The sequence below is a fragment of the Geotrypetes seraphini genome, chromosome 5 (assembly GCF_902459505.1).
Source record: "Geotrypetes seraphini chromosome 5, aGeoSer1.1, whole genome shotgun sequence".
NCBI lineage: Eukaryota > Metazoa > Chordata > Amphibia > Gymnophiona > Dermophiidae > Geotrypetes > Geotrypetes seraphini.
Genome location: NC_047088.1, coordinates 115961223 through 115978110, shown reverse-complemented (window position 1 = coordinate 115978110; position 16888 = coordinate 115961223). Strand labels below are relative to the sequence as shown.

Below are 16888 nucleotides of genomic sequence, written 5' to 3'. Positions count from 1 at the left end.
CAAGGGTAGATCGTGCCTAACGAACTTACTGCATTTCTTCGAGGGAGTTAACAAACAAATGGACAGAGGAGACCCCATAGACATCATATATCTAGATTTCCAAAAAGCCTTTGACAAGGTGCCCCATGAACGTCTACTCCAGAAGCTGAAGAACCATGGGGTGGAAGGAGATGTACATAGATGGATCAGAAACTGGTTGGAAGGTAGAAAGCAAAGGGTAGGAGTGAAAGGCCACTACTCTGACTGGAGGAGGGTCACGAGTGGTGTACCGCAGGGCTCGGTGCTCGGGCCACTGCTATTTAATATATTCATAAATGATCTAGAAACAGGGACAAAGTGTGAGATAATAAAATTTGCAGACGACACCAAACTTTTTAGTGGTGCTCGGACTATAGAAGACTGCGAAGAATTGCAAAGGGACTTGAACAAGTTAGGGGAATGGGCGACGAGGTGGCAGATGAAGTTCAACGTTGAGAAATGTAAGGTATTACATATGGGAAGCAGAAACTTGAGGTACAACTATACGATGGGAGGGATATTATTGAAGGAGAGTATACAGGAAAGGGACTTGGGGGTAATGGTGGACACAACAATGAAGCCGATGGCACAGTGTGCAGCGGCCGCTAAGAAAGCGAATAGAATGCTTGGTATAATCAAGAAGGGTATTGCGACCAGAACGAAAGAAGTTATTCTGCCGTTGTATCGGGCGATGGTGCGCCCGCATCTGGAGTACTGCGTCCAATTTTGGTCACCATACCTTAAGAAGGATATGGCGTTACTCGAGAGGGTCCAGAGGAGAGCGACACGTCTGATAAAAGGTATGGAAAACCTTTCATACGCTGAGAGATTGGAGAAATTGGGTCTCTTTTCTCTGGAGAAGAGGAGACTTAGGGGGGATTTGATAGAAACTTACAAGATCATAAAGGGCATAGAGAAAGTAGAGAGAGACAGATTCTTCAAACTTTCAAAAAATAAAAGAACAAGAGGGCACTCGGAAAAGATAGAAGGGGACAGATTCAAAACGAATGCTAGGAAGTTCTTCTTTACCCAACGTGTGGTGGACACCTGGAATGCGCTTCCAGAGGACGTGATAGGGCAGAGTACAGTAATGGGGTTTAAGAAAGGATTAGACAATTACCTACTGGAAAAGGGGATAGAGGGGTATAGATAGAGGATTACTGCACAGGTACTGGACCTGTTGGGCCGCCGCGAGAGCGGACTGCTGGGCACGATGGACCTCTGGTCTGATCCAGCAGAGGCACTGCTTATGTTCTTATGTTATGTTCTTGCATTTCCCTATGTTGAAGCTCATTTGCCATTTTTTTGGCCCACTCTTCCAGCGTTGTCAGATCTTTTTGGAGGTCTTCGCAGTCCTCCATGGTTTTGACCCTGCTGTATAGTTTAGTGTCATCCGCAAATTTAATAACCTCACATTTTGTTCTCGCCTCCAGGTCGTTAATAAATATATTGAACAGAAGCGGTCCCAGCACAGACCCCTGTGGAACTCCGCTCGTGACCCATTTCCAATCTGAGTAATGGCCCTTTACTCCAACCCTCTGTTTTCTGTTTGCCATCCAGTTTTTGATCCATCGGTGGACCACCCCTTGCACCCCGTGGCTCCATAGCTTCCTTAGCAGTCTTTTGTGTGGTACCTTGTCGAAGGCTTTTTGGAAGTCAAGGTAAATGATGTCTATGGATTCCCCTTTATCCACCTGGCTGTTTACCCCCTCAAAGAAGTGTAATAAGTTCATGAGGCATGACCTGCCCTTGCAGAAGCCATGCTGGCTCGACTTTAGCCGCCCATTGTTTACGATGTGTTCCCAGATGCTGTCTTTAATCAGCGCTTCCATCATCTTTCTCGGGACCGAGGTCAAGCTCACCGGCCTGTAGTTTCCCGGGTCTCCCCTTGAGCCTTTCTTAAAGATGGGCGTGACATTTGCTATTTTCCAGTCCTCCAGAATCTCTCCAGTTTTTAAGGATAGGTTGCATATCTGTCGAAGTGGTTCAGCTATTTCGTTCCTTAGTTGCTTGAGTACCCTTGGGTGAATGCCGTCCGGACCTGGCGATTTGTCGCTCTTTAGCCTGTCTATTTGCCTGAGGACATCCACCTTGCTCACCTCTAGTTGGACCAGATTTTCATCCTGATCTCCTTTTACGATCTCCTCGGGTTCCGGAATGTTGGTTGTGTCCTCCCTTGTTAAAACTGACTTGAAGAACTCATTTAACCTGTCAGCTATCTCCTTTTCCTCTTTTACCACTCCCTTTCTATCTCCATCATCCAAGGGTCCCACTTCCTCCCTAGTTGGTTTTTTCCCCTTGACGTACCTTTAGAATGATTTGAAGTTTGTTGCTTCCCCTGCCAGTCTCTCTTCATATTCTCTTTTTGCTTTCCTAACCACTCGGTGACACTCCTTTTGGTGTTTTTTATTCTCCTTTTGGTTGTCCTCTGTCTGGTCTTTTTTCCATTTTTTGAATGATGCCTTCTTATCACTTATCGCCTTTTTCACTGCATTTGTTATCCACACTGGGTTTTTTGTTCTATTTTTTTTGCACCCTTTCCTGAACTTGGGGACGCACAGGTTCTGTGCTTCGTGCACCGTGCCTTTAAGTAGGGTCCAGGCTTTTTCTACGGACTCCATCTTCCTTGCGGTACCATTTTCCTCATGGCATCATAATTCCCTTTTTTGAAGTTGAGTGCTGTCGTTGTAGTTCTTTTCACCTTTGATGATCCAATTTCTAGCCTGTACTGGATCGTGTTGTGATCGCTGTTTCCTATTGGGGCTAGTACCGCCACCTCCTTAGCGGGTCCCCCTAGTCCGTTGAAGATTAGGTCAAGAGTGGCATCTCCCCGTGTTGGTTCCGTGACCAGCTGTTCCATGAAACAGTCCCTCGTGACCTCCATGAATTTGATCTCCCTCATGCAGTTCGAGTGCCCGATGCTCCAGTCTATTCCCGGGTGGTTGAAGTCCCCCATCACCACCACACTTCCGCTTTTGCATAGCTGCCTCAGTTCGTCCTCCAGGTCCTGGTCGATTTCTTCCGATTGGCCAGGTGGGCGATAGTACATACCCAATTTTATGTCCGCTCCTGTTCCTCCTGGTAGCGTAACCCATAGTGATTCCAAGTCATCCGCCCTTATTGTTGTTTCCATCCTGGTTGAAGGTATGGAATCTTTTATATATAGCGCTATTCTTCCACCCTTTTTGTGTGACCTATCTCTCCTGTAGAGTTTGAACCCTGGTAAAGCCACATCCCATTTGTTGTCATCAGTCTACCACGTTTCTGTGACTCCAATTATGTCTAGGCCCTTTGTGCTTGCTAATACCTCCAGCACTCCCATTTTAGCCCTTAGGCTCCTAGCATTACTTACAGGCAGTGTAAGTCCCGGTTGTTTGCCTTTCTTGATGGTTTTCCTCGTGGTTTGGCGCTCCTGGCAACCCCCTCGTGAGTTGCCAGTCCCCAAGCCTCGTCTTGGTCATCCTCCTCCTGTGGTGCGTCTGTTTCGTCCTCAGCCTGTTTCCTCATTTTTGGTTGCCCCTCTGGATTCCGTTGTTCTCTGTTAGTCCTGTTTGCCAGTTTTATTTGTGTCCTAGACCCCTGCAATTTGTCCTTAGGTCCTTCTTCAAAAAATTTCCACTCAGTCCTGAGCCCTCTTTTACAGTGTCCTCGTTCAAAGTCCTTGGCCCTGGGCATCTGCATTGCATCCTTAGGTCCTTTTCCCAAAAATTCCCACTCAGCCCCAATCCCTTTTTTACAATGTCCTTAGCCCTGGGCCTTTGTATTGACTAATACTATAAATACTTTGTATTGACTAATAAAATATGTATATATTCTTTATGAGGTGAACCGGCAAGGTGGTACACGAAATCCACAATTGGCCAGCGAGGCTATGGTATTGCTTCAATGGGCAGAGGTTCATCTTCCTCTTCTCTTGGCGGCGCACATTGCGGGGCTGGCAAATGTTCAGGCAGACTTTCTCAGCAGAAATCTTCTAGATCCCGGGGAATGGGAACTCTCCACTCAAGTGTTCGACCTGCTAGTTCAGAGGTGGGGGTCTTCCAGAGATAGATCTCATGGCCTCGTCTCGAAATGCCAAGCTGCCTCGGTTCTTCAGCAGATGCAGGGAGCAGGCGTCCGAAGGGGTAGACGCATTAGCTCTTCCATGGCCTCCGAGTTGTTTCCTTTAAGTGTTTCCTCCTAGGCCGATGATAGGTCGAGTGTTACATCGCATAACTCACTTTCCGGGCACGGTGATACTGGTAGCCCCGGATTGGCTGTGTCGTCCATGGTATGCAGACAGGTGATCAGTTGGCATTTCCCGTGACTCCGGACTTACTAACTCAAGGTCCAATCTGCATGAAAAATCCATCCCACTTTGGTCTTACGCCCTGGCTCTTGAAAGGTTGAGGTTGAGACGTAGGGGATATTCAGAGCCAGTTATTTCCACTCTTCTTCAGGCCAAAAAGTGGTCTACTTCTGCCTCGTATGCTAGAGTCTGGAGGGTTTTCAATTCTTGGTATTCTGCTCAGGGTCTGTCGCCCTTCCAGGCCTCTCTCTTCCATTCTTTCCTTTCTTCAAGATGGAGTTGCCAAGGGCTTGGCCTATAATTCCCTTAAGGTTCAAGTGGCTGCTATTGCTTGTTACAGGGGCTGTGTAGCTCGTTCTTCCCTTGCGTCACAGCCGGATGTAGTTCAATTTCTAAAAGGGATGCAACATATTCGTCCCCCTATCAAGAAGGTATATCTGGAGTGGAGTCTTAAAGTAGTCCTTGGGGGGGGGGGGGTTGCAAAAGCCTCCCTTTGAGCCTTTGTCAAAAGCAACTTTGAAGGATGTGACGTTGAAAGCGATTTTTCTTGTTGCAATGGCTTTGGCCAGGCGGGTGTCTGAGTTGCAGGCATTGTCTTGTGGAGATCCTTTATTGCGCATTTCAGATTCGGGAGTATCTGTGAGGACTGTTCCATCGTTTCTTCCTAAAGTGGTATCAGCTAGTGCTGCCAGATTCACGATTCGAATCGGTTCACCTATTCACTTCGGGTGAATCGATTCGAATCTATTTAAAATTTAAAAAAATCGGCTTCACTGATTCGGACTCTTGCCCCCTAAAGCAGGAGGGCAGCGCTGCTCTTGCTGGCCGGCCGCTGTCGCACCTGCTTTAGAGAGCGAGGAGGGAGGTTCAGTCGGGAAGTGCTGCTGTCTGGCTTCCCTCCAGGCATCCGGTGCCCCCCCCCTTGCATCCAGTTTCCCACCCTGGCGTCCGGCTTCCCCCCTGGTCTCCCCACACCGTTTACCTTCTAGTTGCAGCCAGCACAGAAGATCACAGTTATAGCGTCTTTGCAAACTGCTTTGAGCTGTTTCTTCTGCTGCGGTCCCGCCCCTCCTCTGATGTCAGAGGCAGGATCGCGGCGGAGGAAACAGCTCAAAGCAGTTTGCAAACACGCTATAACCGTGATCCTGGTAAATGGTGTGGGGAGGCCAGGGGGAACATGGAGGCCTCCGGGGGGTGGTGGGGTGCGCAGTCCTTCGGAGTGGGGGGTGGGAAAGGCCTTAGGGAGGTGCAGGCCTTCAAGGGGGAGTACAGACCTTCAAGAGGGGAACAGGCCTATAAGGGGGATAAGCCTTCAAGGGGGGAGACAGACCTTCAAAGGGGGGACAGGCCAGCGATGGTGGCATAGGCCTTCAGGGGGGACATGCCTTTAAGGGGGGGAACAGACCTTCAAGGTGGGGACAGACCTTCAAGGGGGGGACAGGCAAGAGATGGTGGCATAGGCCTTTAAGGGGGGGACAAGCCTTTAAGGGGGGGACAGACCTTCAAAGCGGGGACAGGCCAGGGATGGTGGCATAGGCCTTTAAGGGGGAGACAGGCCTTCAGGGATGGGGGGATAGGCCTTCAGGGGGAGTGCAGGTATTCAGAGGGGGACAGACCTTCAGGGGAGGGGTGCCCTGGTGTAGAAGAACATGGAGGGAGGGAGGGAGGGAAGGGGGGTTCAAAGAGACATGCATATGCCGGACTTTGGGGGGGGAAGAAATAATGGGTTTAAAAATAGAAGAGAGGGAGAGAGAAGATGGACAATAGGATTTAGGGAGGGAAGGAACAGAAAGGGAGAGAAGTTGGACACAAGGGATGGTGTGGAGGGGGGGTAGAGATACTGGATAGGAGGGTAGTTGGGAAAAGAAAGGGAGAGATGGTGGACCCTGGGGTGGTGGGGAAGGAGGGAGAGATGCTGGATGAAAGGGTAGTTAAGAAAAGGTGGATCTGTGGATGGAGATGAAAAAAAAAGAAAGATGCCAGACCTCCGGGGGAGGGAAGGGAAACGGAAGGGGAGGACAGAGATGGCAGACAGATGGCTAGCATGGAGAAAGAAGAAAGAAGGAGACCCTGGCAAGCAAGTTATCAGAAGACAACCAGAGCCTGGGACCAACAAGATTTGAATAATGACCAGACAACGAAAGGTAGAAAAACTAATTTTATTTTCCATTTTGTGATTACAATGTGTCAGATTTGAAATTTGTATCCTGCCAGAGCTGGTGTTAGACCGCAAACGTGAGCTAGGATTTAAGAGAGAGAGAGGAAAAGTCTTTTTTGTTTGTTTATACCACAGCGCCAGTGTGGTTAGGAGAAGGCAAAAGGGGTGAAGAGGCTATAAAATAAACCCACCAGGATGTTTGAAAAAAACACCCAATTGGGCAGGAAAATCAAATCGAAAAACCAATTCAATAGGCTAAATCGAATTGAATCGAAATTTTTTTTCCTGAATCGGGTAGCACTAGTATCAGCCTTTCATGATAACCAGTCTCTCTTCCTTCCAGCCTTCCAGAAAGAGGATTGGGGGGAAAAGTTCTCTTCCCTGCGCTTCCTAGATGTCCGTAGGATGCTTCTACATTATTTCCGACTTACTAACGACTTTCGCCGTTCAGATCACATCTTTGTGTTATTCGCAGGTTGCATCAAGGGTATGGCAGCATCTAAAGCTTCCATTGCTCGATGGGTCAAGGAAGCCATTGCTTCCGCTTACTTCGGGTAAATGGTTGCCAGACAAGCTTCATGTTCGTTCCACTAGAGCAATGGCTACTTCTTGGGCAGAGTCCAGAGGTTTTTCTTTGGAGGAGATTTGTTGGGCGGCTACTTGGTCTTCTAAGAATACTTTTTCTAAGTATTACCGATTGGATGTGGCGGTGCGTGTGGAGGCTGCCTTTGGTGTTTCGGTTATTGCATAGGCGACGGTCGCTTCTCACCCTGATTGAGGATTGCTTTGCTACATCCCACTAGTCTCTGGATTCATCTGCTGCTGTTGCTGAGGAAGGAAAAATTATGTTCTTACCTGTTAATTTTCTTTCCTCTAGACGCAGCAGATGAATCCAGAGCCCCACCCTTTCTGGCTATTGGATCTCTGTTTAGGTTTCCTGTGTTTCTGAAGTTTGTTATAGTTGGTAGTTCTCTATTGTTGCCTTTATTATGGGAAATAAGTTATTTACATGTTGACCATATTTCTGGTTCCGACTGCTTGGGCAAGGAGCAGTACTGAAGATACAGAGAGAGTACCAACCAATAGAACCACCTGTTAATCAGTTCTCTATCTCTGCCTGCTGGTAGATGTGTGTTATCCCACTAGTCTCTGGATTCATCTGCTGCATCTAGAGGAAAGAAAATTAACAGGTAAGAACATAATTTTTCCTTTTCATCTTAGTGAAACTGCTCTTCACATGTTGTGGACTGTAAACGTGCCTTGGCTTACTCCATTCAAAGGACTAAGCCACACAGGCCTTCATCTCAACTGTTCGTCTCCTTTGACCCTAGTAAATTGAGCCTGTCTGTAACCAAACAAACTATTTCCTCATGGTTAGTGGCCTGCATCTCCTTTTGCTATGCTCCAGAGACGTATTACAGCACACAAAGTCTGAGCTATGGCAACATCAGTAGCTATTTTACGTTCCACTCTCATTGATGATGATATTTGCAAAGCAGCTAATGGGTACTCAATTCACACATCCACATCTCACTACTGTCTAGAATCCTATTCCAGATGAGATGGTCATTTCGGTCAAGCAGTGTTACAGAATTTATTTTCTTCTTAAAGGCCAACTCTCTCTCCATCCTGTTTCAGTAAGCTTAGGAGTACCACATGTGAGAATATGCTTCTTGCTTGTTCAAGGATAAAGCATAATTACTTACTGGTGTTATCCAGGGAAAACAGGTCGATATTCTCATCCCTCCTACCTCCCCTGGTTGGCTTTTTAGCTTGTTTCCGGACTGAGGAACTACAAGCCAACATTGGGTTGTGAAGGCACTCGTGCATGCGCTGTGCAGGCAATCTTGAAACTTCGCAAAGTTTAAACTGATAGTGCACTTTTGCATTGTCCATACCAGGCTCCGTGAATGACATCACCCACTTTGAGAATATCTTCCTGCTATCCCTGGCTAACATCTGTTATGGTAAGTAACAGTGAATATGCATAAGAGATAGCTGCATACATTGACTAATTGTATGTGAATGTGGCTTGTGCTTTTGTTGGACATGCTTGAGAACCACCGACATAGAACAACTTTGTTACTTCTTCTCTGATTTCTTTCCACAGCTAAGTCTGGCAAGGTTTTACATCAAAGACTATGTCAGCAGAGTATGGACAATTTAGAAGGTACATTGCTTAATAAACTAACTGCAGTCCAGGTGAAAAACATCCCAGAGCACCTCAATCAACATGAAAAACTAGAGAAGTATTTCAGTCGATTTGGGAAATTGAGGCGTCTAATTCACAAGGAGAAAAAGAATATGGCAATCCTACATTTCTGCAAGCATGTGAGTATATAATGGGACAAATTAGGGTGTGTTCTGTTGCAGTTTACTTTCATCTGAATACCCGATGTACAAAAGTAAATGCTTTGCACTGGGTAGGTCTTGCCAGATCAAACGAAGAATAAAAAGACAATCCAACACAGCCTGCAGTGAAGCACAAACAGCACAAAACAAAAGAAACTGCAGATAAACGTACAAGATGCAGGCTATGTTTATTAAAATAATTATTGATTGCGGTTAGTGTCACCACCTTTGAACAAACCAGGGGACCCGACACGGTCTGTGTTTCGATCAACATGCCTTCCATCAGGGGTTCCTAATTTGTAACATGTCAAATAAAATCGCAAAAGCAAATAAACAAAAGCTTGTGTAGTCCGGAAATAATTTCCGACCAAGGGTCTCTGTGTGAACTTGCTGATCAATTTCTTTTACTGAGTGTCCAGAGAATTGGACAGAGGGTGTGCGCTAGATGTATTTAGATTTTAGCAAAGCCTTTGGCAGTGTTCCATACGGACATCTAATAAATAAACTGAGTGCCTTTGGGATGGGTCCAAAAGTGACGGGCTGGGTCAGGAATTGGTTGAGTGGAAGGCGACAGAAGGTAGTGATCAATGGAGATCGCTCTGAGGAAAGGGATGTTACCAGTGGTGTGCCTCAAGGGCTTGTTCTTTTTAACATTTTTATAAATGATATTGCTGAAGGGTTTGCCTCTTTGCGGATGATATCAAAATCTGCAATAGAGTAGACACACCGGATAGTGTGAATAACATGAAGAAAGACCTGGCAAAGCTTGAAGAATGGTCTGAAATTTGGCAGCTAAAATTTAATGCTAAGAAATGCAAGGTCATGCATTTGGGCTGCAAAAGCAGAGGGAACGCTACAGTTTAGTGCATGACAGAAGAGTGGGACTTGGGTGTGATTGTATGTGATGAACTTAAGGTGGCCAAACAGGTTGAAAAGTTGACGGCAAAAGCTAGAAAGATGCTAGGGTGCATGGGAAGAAGTATAGCCAGTAAGAAAAAGGAGGTATTGATGTCCCTGTATAAGACTCTGGTGAGACCTCATTTAGAATATTGTGTACAATTATGAAGACTGCACCTTCAAAAAGATATAAAAAGAATGGATTTGTTCCAGAGGAAGGCTGCTATAATGGTGCGTGGTCTTCATGATAAGGCGTATGGGGACAGACTTAAAGATCTCAATATGTATATTTTGGAGGAAAGGCAGGAGAGGGGAGATATGATAAGTCGTTTAAATACCTACATAATATAAATGTGCATGAGTCGAGGCTCTTTCATTTTAAAGGAAGCTCTGGAATGAGAAGACATAGGATGAAGTTAAGAGGTGATAGGCTCCAGAGTAATCTAAGGAAATACTTTTTATAGAAAGGATGGTAGATGCATAGAACTGTATCCCGGAATAGGTGGTGGAAACAGAGACTGTGTCTGAATTCAAGAAGGGCTGGGATAGGCATGTGGGATCTCTCAAAGAGAGAAAGAGATAACGTTTACTGTGGATGGGCAGATTAGATGGACCATTTGGCCTTTATCTTCTTCTATGTTTCTATATACTATCACTAATAGGGTAGTAAACAGTATGGGGTGACTATTCTAAAAGTAGTTGAAAATTAGATGCTAGAATGAAAGGGGAGGGGAGAATTCTGTAGGCCACCTGTATTGTCCTTGATAGGAGGTACTGTAGAATGAATGGTGTTTGTTGGAAGTCCTGCATTACTTGGCTGAATTCAGTTTTTATCAATTTAAAACAAAATTTGAAGCTGTGTAACTGAGTATTTACTTGTATTTGTTCTAGTTTTTGTTCTGGATTATTATACCATATATATTTGAATATAAGATTAGATTTTGGGGCCAAAAAATGACCCAAAAATGGGGGGTCTCATCTTATATTTGGGTCATTGCCCACCTACTCCCCTGCCTGACTTGATGCAGGCCTCTGCCAGCCTGCCGTATGACCTGGTGGGCTGGGACAGGAGGGATTTCTCTTGTCCCGCTGCGTATCTTTTTGAATCCCTAGTGGTCCAGCGGTGTTTTGGGAAGGAGCGAGCTTTCTGCGCTGAGCCCCTCCCCGATTGGCTGCCTCAAGTTCTTGTGGTCCAGCGGTGTACCGGGCAGGAGTGAGTTTTTTTGCGCTCCTGCCCGGCCCTAAGCAGCTCCCTGAATGGCTGCCTCAAGTTCTTGTGGTCCAGCGGTGTACCGGGCAGGAGTGAGTTTTTTTGCGCTCCTGCCCGGCCCTAAGCAGCTCCCTGAATGGCTGCCGCCAGTTCTCGCAGGACTTGTGAGAACTGGCGGCAGCCATTCAGGGAGCAGCTCAGGACTGGGAAGGAGTGCAAAAAGCTTGCTTATGCCCGATACACCACTGGGTCTTGAGATCTCGAGGCAGCCATTCTGGGAGGGGCTCAGCACAGGACAGGAGCTTGGAAAGTTCGCTTCTGCTTGGTGTACCACTGGGCCACCAAGGATTCTCTCTCGAGTTACCTTCACTGGTTCCAGTCCCAGCTCACTTCGGTTTTCTTGAGTATCGCAGTGCACTAGTGGAGCGAAGGAATTCTGTAGAGGTAATATTTGTGAAGATGGATATTTCTTTGTTATATGTCGCAGCAGTGTTCTCCTCAGAAATTTTTTCCAGCCGGGTGGCATGAAAAAGTAGCCGGGTGGGGCGGGCGGGGAAATTTGGTGGTGGGGAAAATTAAGGGCTCCTTTTACTAAGCTGCAATAGCATTTTTAGCGCGTGCAGAATTGCCAGCTCAATGTTGGTGTTAGCGTCTAGCATGTGCGGCAATTCTGCGCGAGCTAAGCACGCGGTAAAACCGCTATCGCAGCTTAGTAAAAGGAGCCCTAAATGTGTACTATTTATATTAGTTAATTATTATTAGTTATTTTCCAATGCTCAATATGACTGCCTTTCTTAAGGTTTGACACTTGTTCCATAATATTTATATTAAATTTAAGACGTATCCAATTCTAGAAGTGAATAATTAGATATTTGCCCTCTTTCAAATGGTATAGAGTAGCGTCTCTCAAACTTTTTTAACTCCGGCACACTAAACGGAGCAAATGTTTTTTGTGGCACACTAAATGCAGCAAATGGAAAACATTTCTGGGAACACTGTTGCCATTAGTTTTCAATGTCCAATCATGTCAAAGAATGATGCTTATCTGGGCAGTTGTATAATAAAAAGAATGGATAAGATAACATGAGAAGTGAAATTGTCATGAATCAGAGGGATACATACCCTGTAGGTCCTAAAAGCAGGCTTGTGGATTAGATATAAACTATGAAGGCAGTGGCGTACCTAACATATGTGACACCCGAGGCCCATCGTATTTTGACACCCCCCCATCTGTATGAAAAACATGATTTTTAGTAACAATCCACACTTCACACAAGAGTGTACCTAGGAAAAGGCAGCATCTTACAAATTGCAGTGAGCAGTACATCAATACACCCATTGTAAAACTAAACAAGCCAGACTAGTACAGATCTTAACTGAAAACCATGTCTTTCGAACATATAGAACACAGAAAACACCTTCGCCTAGTATGGAATATGTAATCGCAAACTAACCCCTCTCCTTTTACAAAACTGTAATGTGGTTTTTAGCCATGGTGGTAACAGTTCAGACTCACATAGAATTCTGAGCAATTACCACCATGGCCGGTGCTAAAAAACGCTCTACAGTTTTGTAAAAGGGGGGATAAAATAGAAAAACGTAGACAAAGGTTAAATTGAACCACCAAGAAGCTGGACTCTGCATACAATGCAACACCACAGAAACATCGATGCATCTCCCCTAAAGCAAAAAAATAAATAAATATAATTTTGTTTCTACATTGTCTTCTCTGGTTTCTGCTTTCCTCATAGTCTTGTCACTCTCTTCCTTTCATCCACTGTCTACCCTCTCTCTGCCCCTTCTATATATGGCATCTTCTCTCCTTGAATTCCCCTTCCATCTCTCCCTTCACCCCTATTATTCTGGCATCCATCTTCTTCCCTTCTCTCCTTCAATGGTCTGGCATCTCTCTCCTCTTCTTCCCTTCCCTCTCCCACACCCCCATGGTCTGGCATTTCACTCTCTTATCTCCCTTCCCCCCACTTCCATCAACATCTGCCCCCTTTCTTTCCCTCCAACCCAATTCCATCCAGTATCCTTCCCCCTTATGTCTCTCTCTCCTTTCCCTGCACACCAATTCCATCAGCATCTGCCCCCTTTCTCTCCCTCCACCACCCTTCCATACCACCCTGACCTCCTTTTTCTCCCTCCACCACCCTTCTATACTCTTCTTTCCCTCCAAACCAGCAAGGTCCCATGATGACTGCTTCTGTTGCCTCTGCCTCTGGAAGATGTAAGTGATGTTGGAGGGGGTGAGCCGGCAGACGCAGGGAGTTGTGGCAAGGTTCCGCAATGACTGCAGCTGCCAGTCCGCCCCTTCCGACGCCACTTACGTCTTCCGGAGGCAGAGGCGGCAAATGCAGTCATCACAGGACCTTCCTGCACTTCAGTGTGGAATAAGTACGGCAGCCGTGCTGAGGTGCAGGTGCCATTGATTTAAGAGCCTCAATACCTTCACCTTCACCCAACTTTGTTTTCCAGTTCACTCCACAGGAAAGAGAGCCCAATGTCGATATGTACTGGAATGAATTCGAACACCCTGATTGGTCTAACTTCCTCACATGCCCATCCCAGATCATGCAAGTTGCAGTTCCTGAATTCAAAAGGGATCTATTTAACTGGGCAACATCCATTCTTACAACTGGAATTTACCAGGAAAATATGGGTCACATTCTAATCACATCCATCCCCAAAGACCAGAAGACCTCACTCACTTTGACATCCAACTATAGACCCATTGTGAGCACCCCCTTCTTCACCAAAATGTTGGAAGGGTTGGTCAACCTGGAACTTGTAAATCACTTAGAAAAATTCAATATCTTAAATGACCATCAATCAGGTTTTTGAAAAGGATTCAGCACTGAGACAGTCCTTGGCTCTCTCCTTAATCACCTATACAATCTCTTCAGTCATGGCACCAGCGCCCTGATCTTACAATTAGACTTTAGTAGCGCTTTTGACCTAGTGGACCATGAAATAATGCTCACGTGTCTAGATGCAATGGGAATATCGGGAAGTGTGTGGACCTGGTTTCAAGGCTTCTTAACTAAACAATCATATCAAGTGGTCAACGATGGGAATTACTCGGAATCCTGGAAAAGCCCCTCGGGAGTCCCTCAAGGCTCCCCACTATCTCTCACCTAGTTCAACATATCTATCTCCTCCCTAAGTCACCTACTACAAAAGTTAAAAAATCTAATATATTATATTTACGCAGATCACATCTCTATATTAATTCCAATAACAAATGTGACGAATGCTACATCCAAACACATCTCCTTCATTATGACGGAAATTGAACAATGGACCACAAACTTTAAATTGAAACTAAACTCAGAAAAAACAAAAATTTTCCTGGCTAGCCCAAAGGAAAAAAATCACCATAACAGCAATACAAATAAACGGCCACGACCACCCAATATTAAAAACTATAAGAATATTAGGAGTCACTCTAGATACCAAATTAACTATGACCGATCACATAAACTCGGTGACAAAAAAATGCTTCTCCACTCTTTGGAAACTGAAAACCATAAAAAAATATTTCGACCCTCTATCCTTCAGATTACTGGTACAGTCGCTGATTCTATCCACCCTGGACTATTGTAACATCATTTACTTGGGGATACCTAAAAAAAACGTAAGAAAACTGCGAATAGTTCAAAACACGGCCGTCCGCTTAATATTTGGACTAAAGAAAAGTGATCACGTTAGTCCCTTCTACAAACGGCTGCACTGGTTACCAATCGAAGAAAGAATTCTATTCAAGTTCTCCTGCTTTTGCTATAAATTAATCTGGGGAATGGCCCCCAATTACCTTCTACCTCACTTCGAATTCTATTCCCCCATTAGATCTACCAGAAACCACAACCTGTTTGCATACCCGAAAATCGCTGGCTGCAGATATCGAACCTTCCTGGACAGAACTTTCAAGTTTCAAGCTGGTAGACAGCAATCATGGCTAGGCTATTTCATCGATACTGCTAGGTTGACCTACAGCATCTTCTGGAAAGAACTAAAGACCACTTTGTTTAAGAAATTCTTGTCCTAGTCAGACACTCTCCCGCGAACATAACTTCCACACCTTATCCTGAATTTCTTCCTCACACTAGGTATCCACATTCCCTGTCTGCTAAAATTTCCTCTTCATAATTGTATCCTGATATTTGCTGGTGTCCGACTATTTTCAATTGTAAGATGCAAAATAGTTAATTTCTTATAATTCAACCTATGTATAATTTTCCTTTCAACCACCTTGTATTCATCTACTGTAATTCGCTGATTGTACAGCTGTTCTTCTTTGGGAACCGCCTAGAAGTCGCAAGATTGTGGCGGTATAGAAAAATAAAGTTATTATTATTTTTATTATTATTTAGAGCAGCTTGGAAGATTCTGGATCCAGCCGGCTGTGTACCTCCCGAGGGCTGGCACCCGGGGCGGTCTGCCACTGTATATGGGGGCAAAAAATAATAAAAAGAATGGATAACTTGACCGATTTAGATATGTCATACAATTATAACCATAAAAATACATCATAAAATGTAATTCTAAACTCAAAAGACTCCAGACGAAAAGCAGACTATAGAAAGGAAACCAGAAAAGACCAAACCCATAGTACTAAGATCCAAATGCTAAAATCGGACATGTCCATTAAGAAGAGACGTGTGGATCACCGCTAATTATAACGAGTGAGTCTTTAAAATATGAGACGGTAACAGATAGCCAGACCTGGTGGACAGAAGTGACAAATACTGGAGCCAAAACCAGAGCACCGTGATGAAACTTGAATATGGATACCTATTTATACTTTTGAGTAAAATTGCGATGCGAACATGTCATAGAAAAGAATAAATAATGTGTAAACTAAAAACCAAGAACAACATATTGTAACACCAAACTCAGAATTGATAAATTGGATCTAAGCTCAAATAACTTGTATAGTACTCTCTTAGTCTGTACTCTGATAAATTGGATCTAAGCTCAAATAACTTGTATTTAAACTAAACTACTTATACTTAAACTCTACTCTTAATTTGCTGTATACTCCCTGTATTTAAACTACTGCACAATCTTGTATGTCCAAACACTTAAACCTATTGTATATCTTATATGTCTAATTACACTCCATTGTGTATGTTCACTTGTAGACCGTTCTGAGCTACTGGGAGGACGGGATAAAAATCGAAATAAATAAATAAATAAAAAAAAAAAAAGAATTAATGAAACAACATGCTAAAAGAAGTTATCCCCCCCCTAAAATAGGGCATATACATACTTAAAATGATGGCTGGTTACAAACAGTATGCATAGACTATATAGACCTAAACAGGGCAAAAGTAAACGTATGGGAAATGAACAGCTGATAATACAGAGTGTATCTTGAAAACATAAGCCGATAATAGCTCAAAGACAAGCCGACCAGGTAGATGAAAAGTGAACCTGGAAAAGATCTAAATTATTGTACAAATGAGCTTCTATTAAAACCAAAGAATAAAACCACAGCACTTGGGAGAGTAAAATGGACTTACCAAACCGGTCTCTGCACTGATGAGATAAACTCGTATGCAGAATAAATGTGAACACGCAACAGTGGGGCTATGATATTTGATCCGTTGAAAGAGGCGCCAAAAAAGTGTTGGCAGTGGATTGAATGCACACTGATAGGGGAGGGGCATCGGGCTGTTAAAAAATGCTGGCTTTAATAAATAAATGAGAATACTGATGAAAAACTAAATAAAAACCCAAAACCATAATAAAATGCCGAACCTGACTGCAAGTGGTAGTGAAAGTAGCATAAGGCACCCGTAGTACTGTTAGTGCCAGAGCTGCTTAGAATAAAGAACCGTTCTGTACATGAGGAGAAAAAAGAAAGAATGAGGTGATAAGATGTAAAGTGCTGGCCCCTCACTGCACCACTTGATAAAACTAAGGAGCGATGTTCTAGAGCAGGGGTTCCCACACTTTT

The 16888-nt window shown here is 44.5% G+C and overlaps 1 protein-coding gene across 1 annotated transcript in view; it reads left to right on the top strand.

Annotated features, from left to right (window-relative positions):
• The window catches only part of MCM3AP (minichromosome maintenance complex component 3 associated protein), a 556273-nt gene that overhangs the window by 15811 nt on the left and 523574 nt on the right, over positions 1 to 16888 (top strand). The window contains 1 exon segment of the mRNA XM_033944925.1: positions 8575 to 8795. Coding sequence (XP_033800816.1) covers positions 8575 to 8795 — 221 coding nt within the window.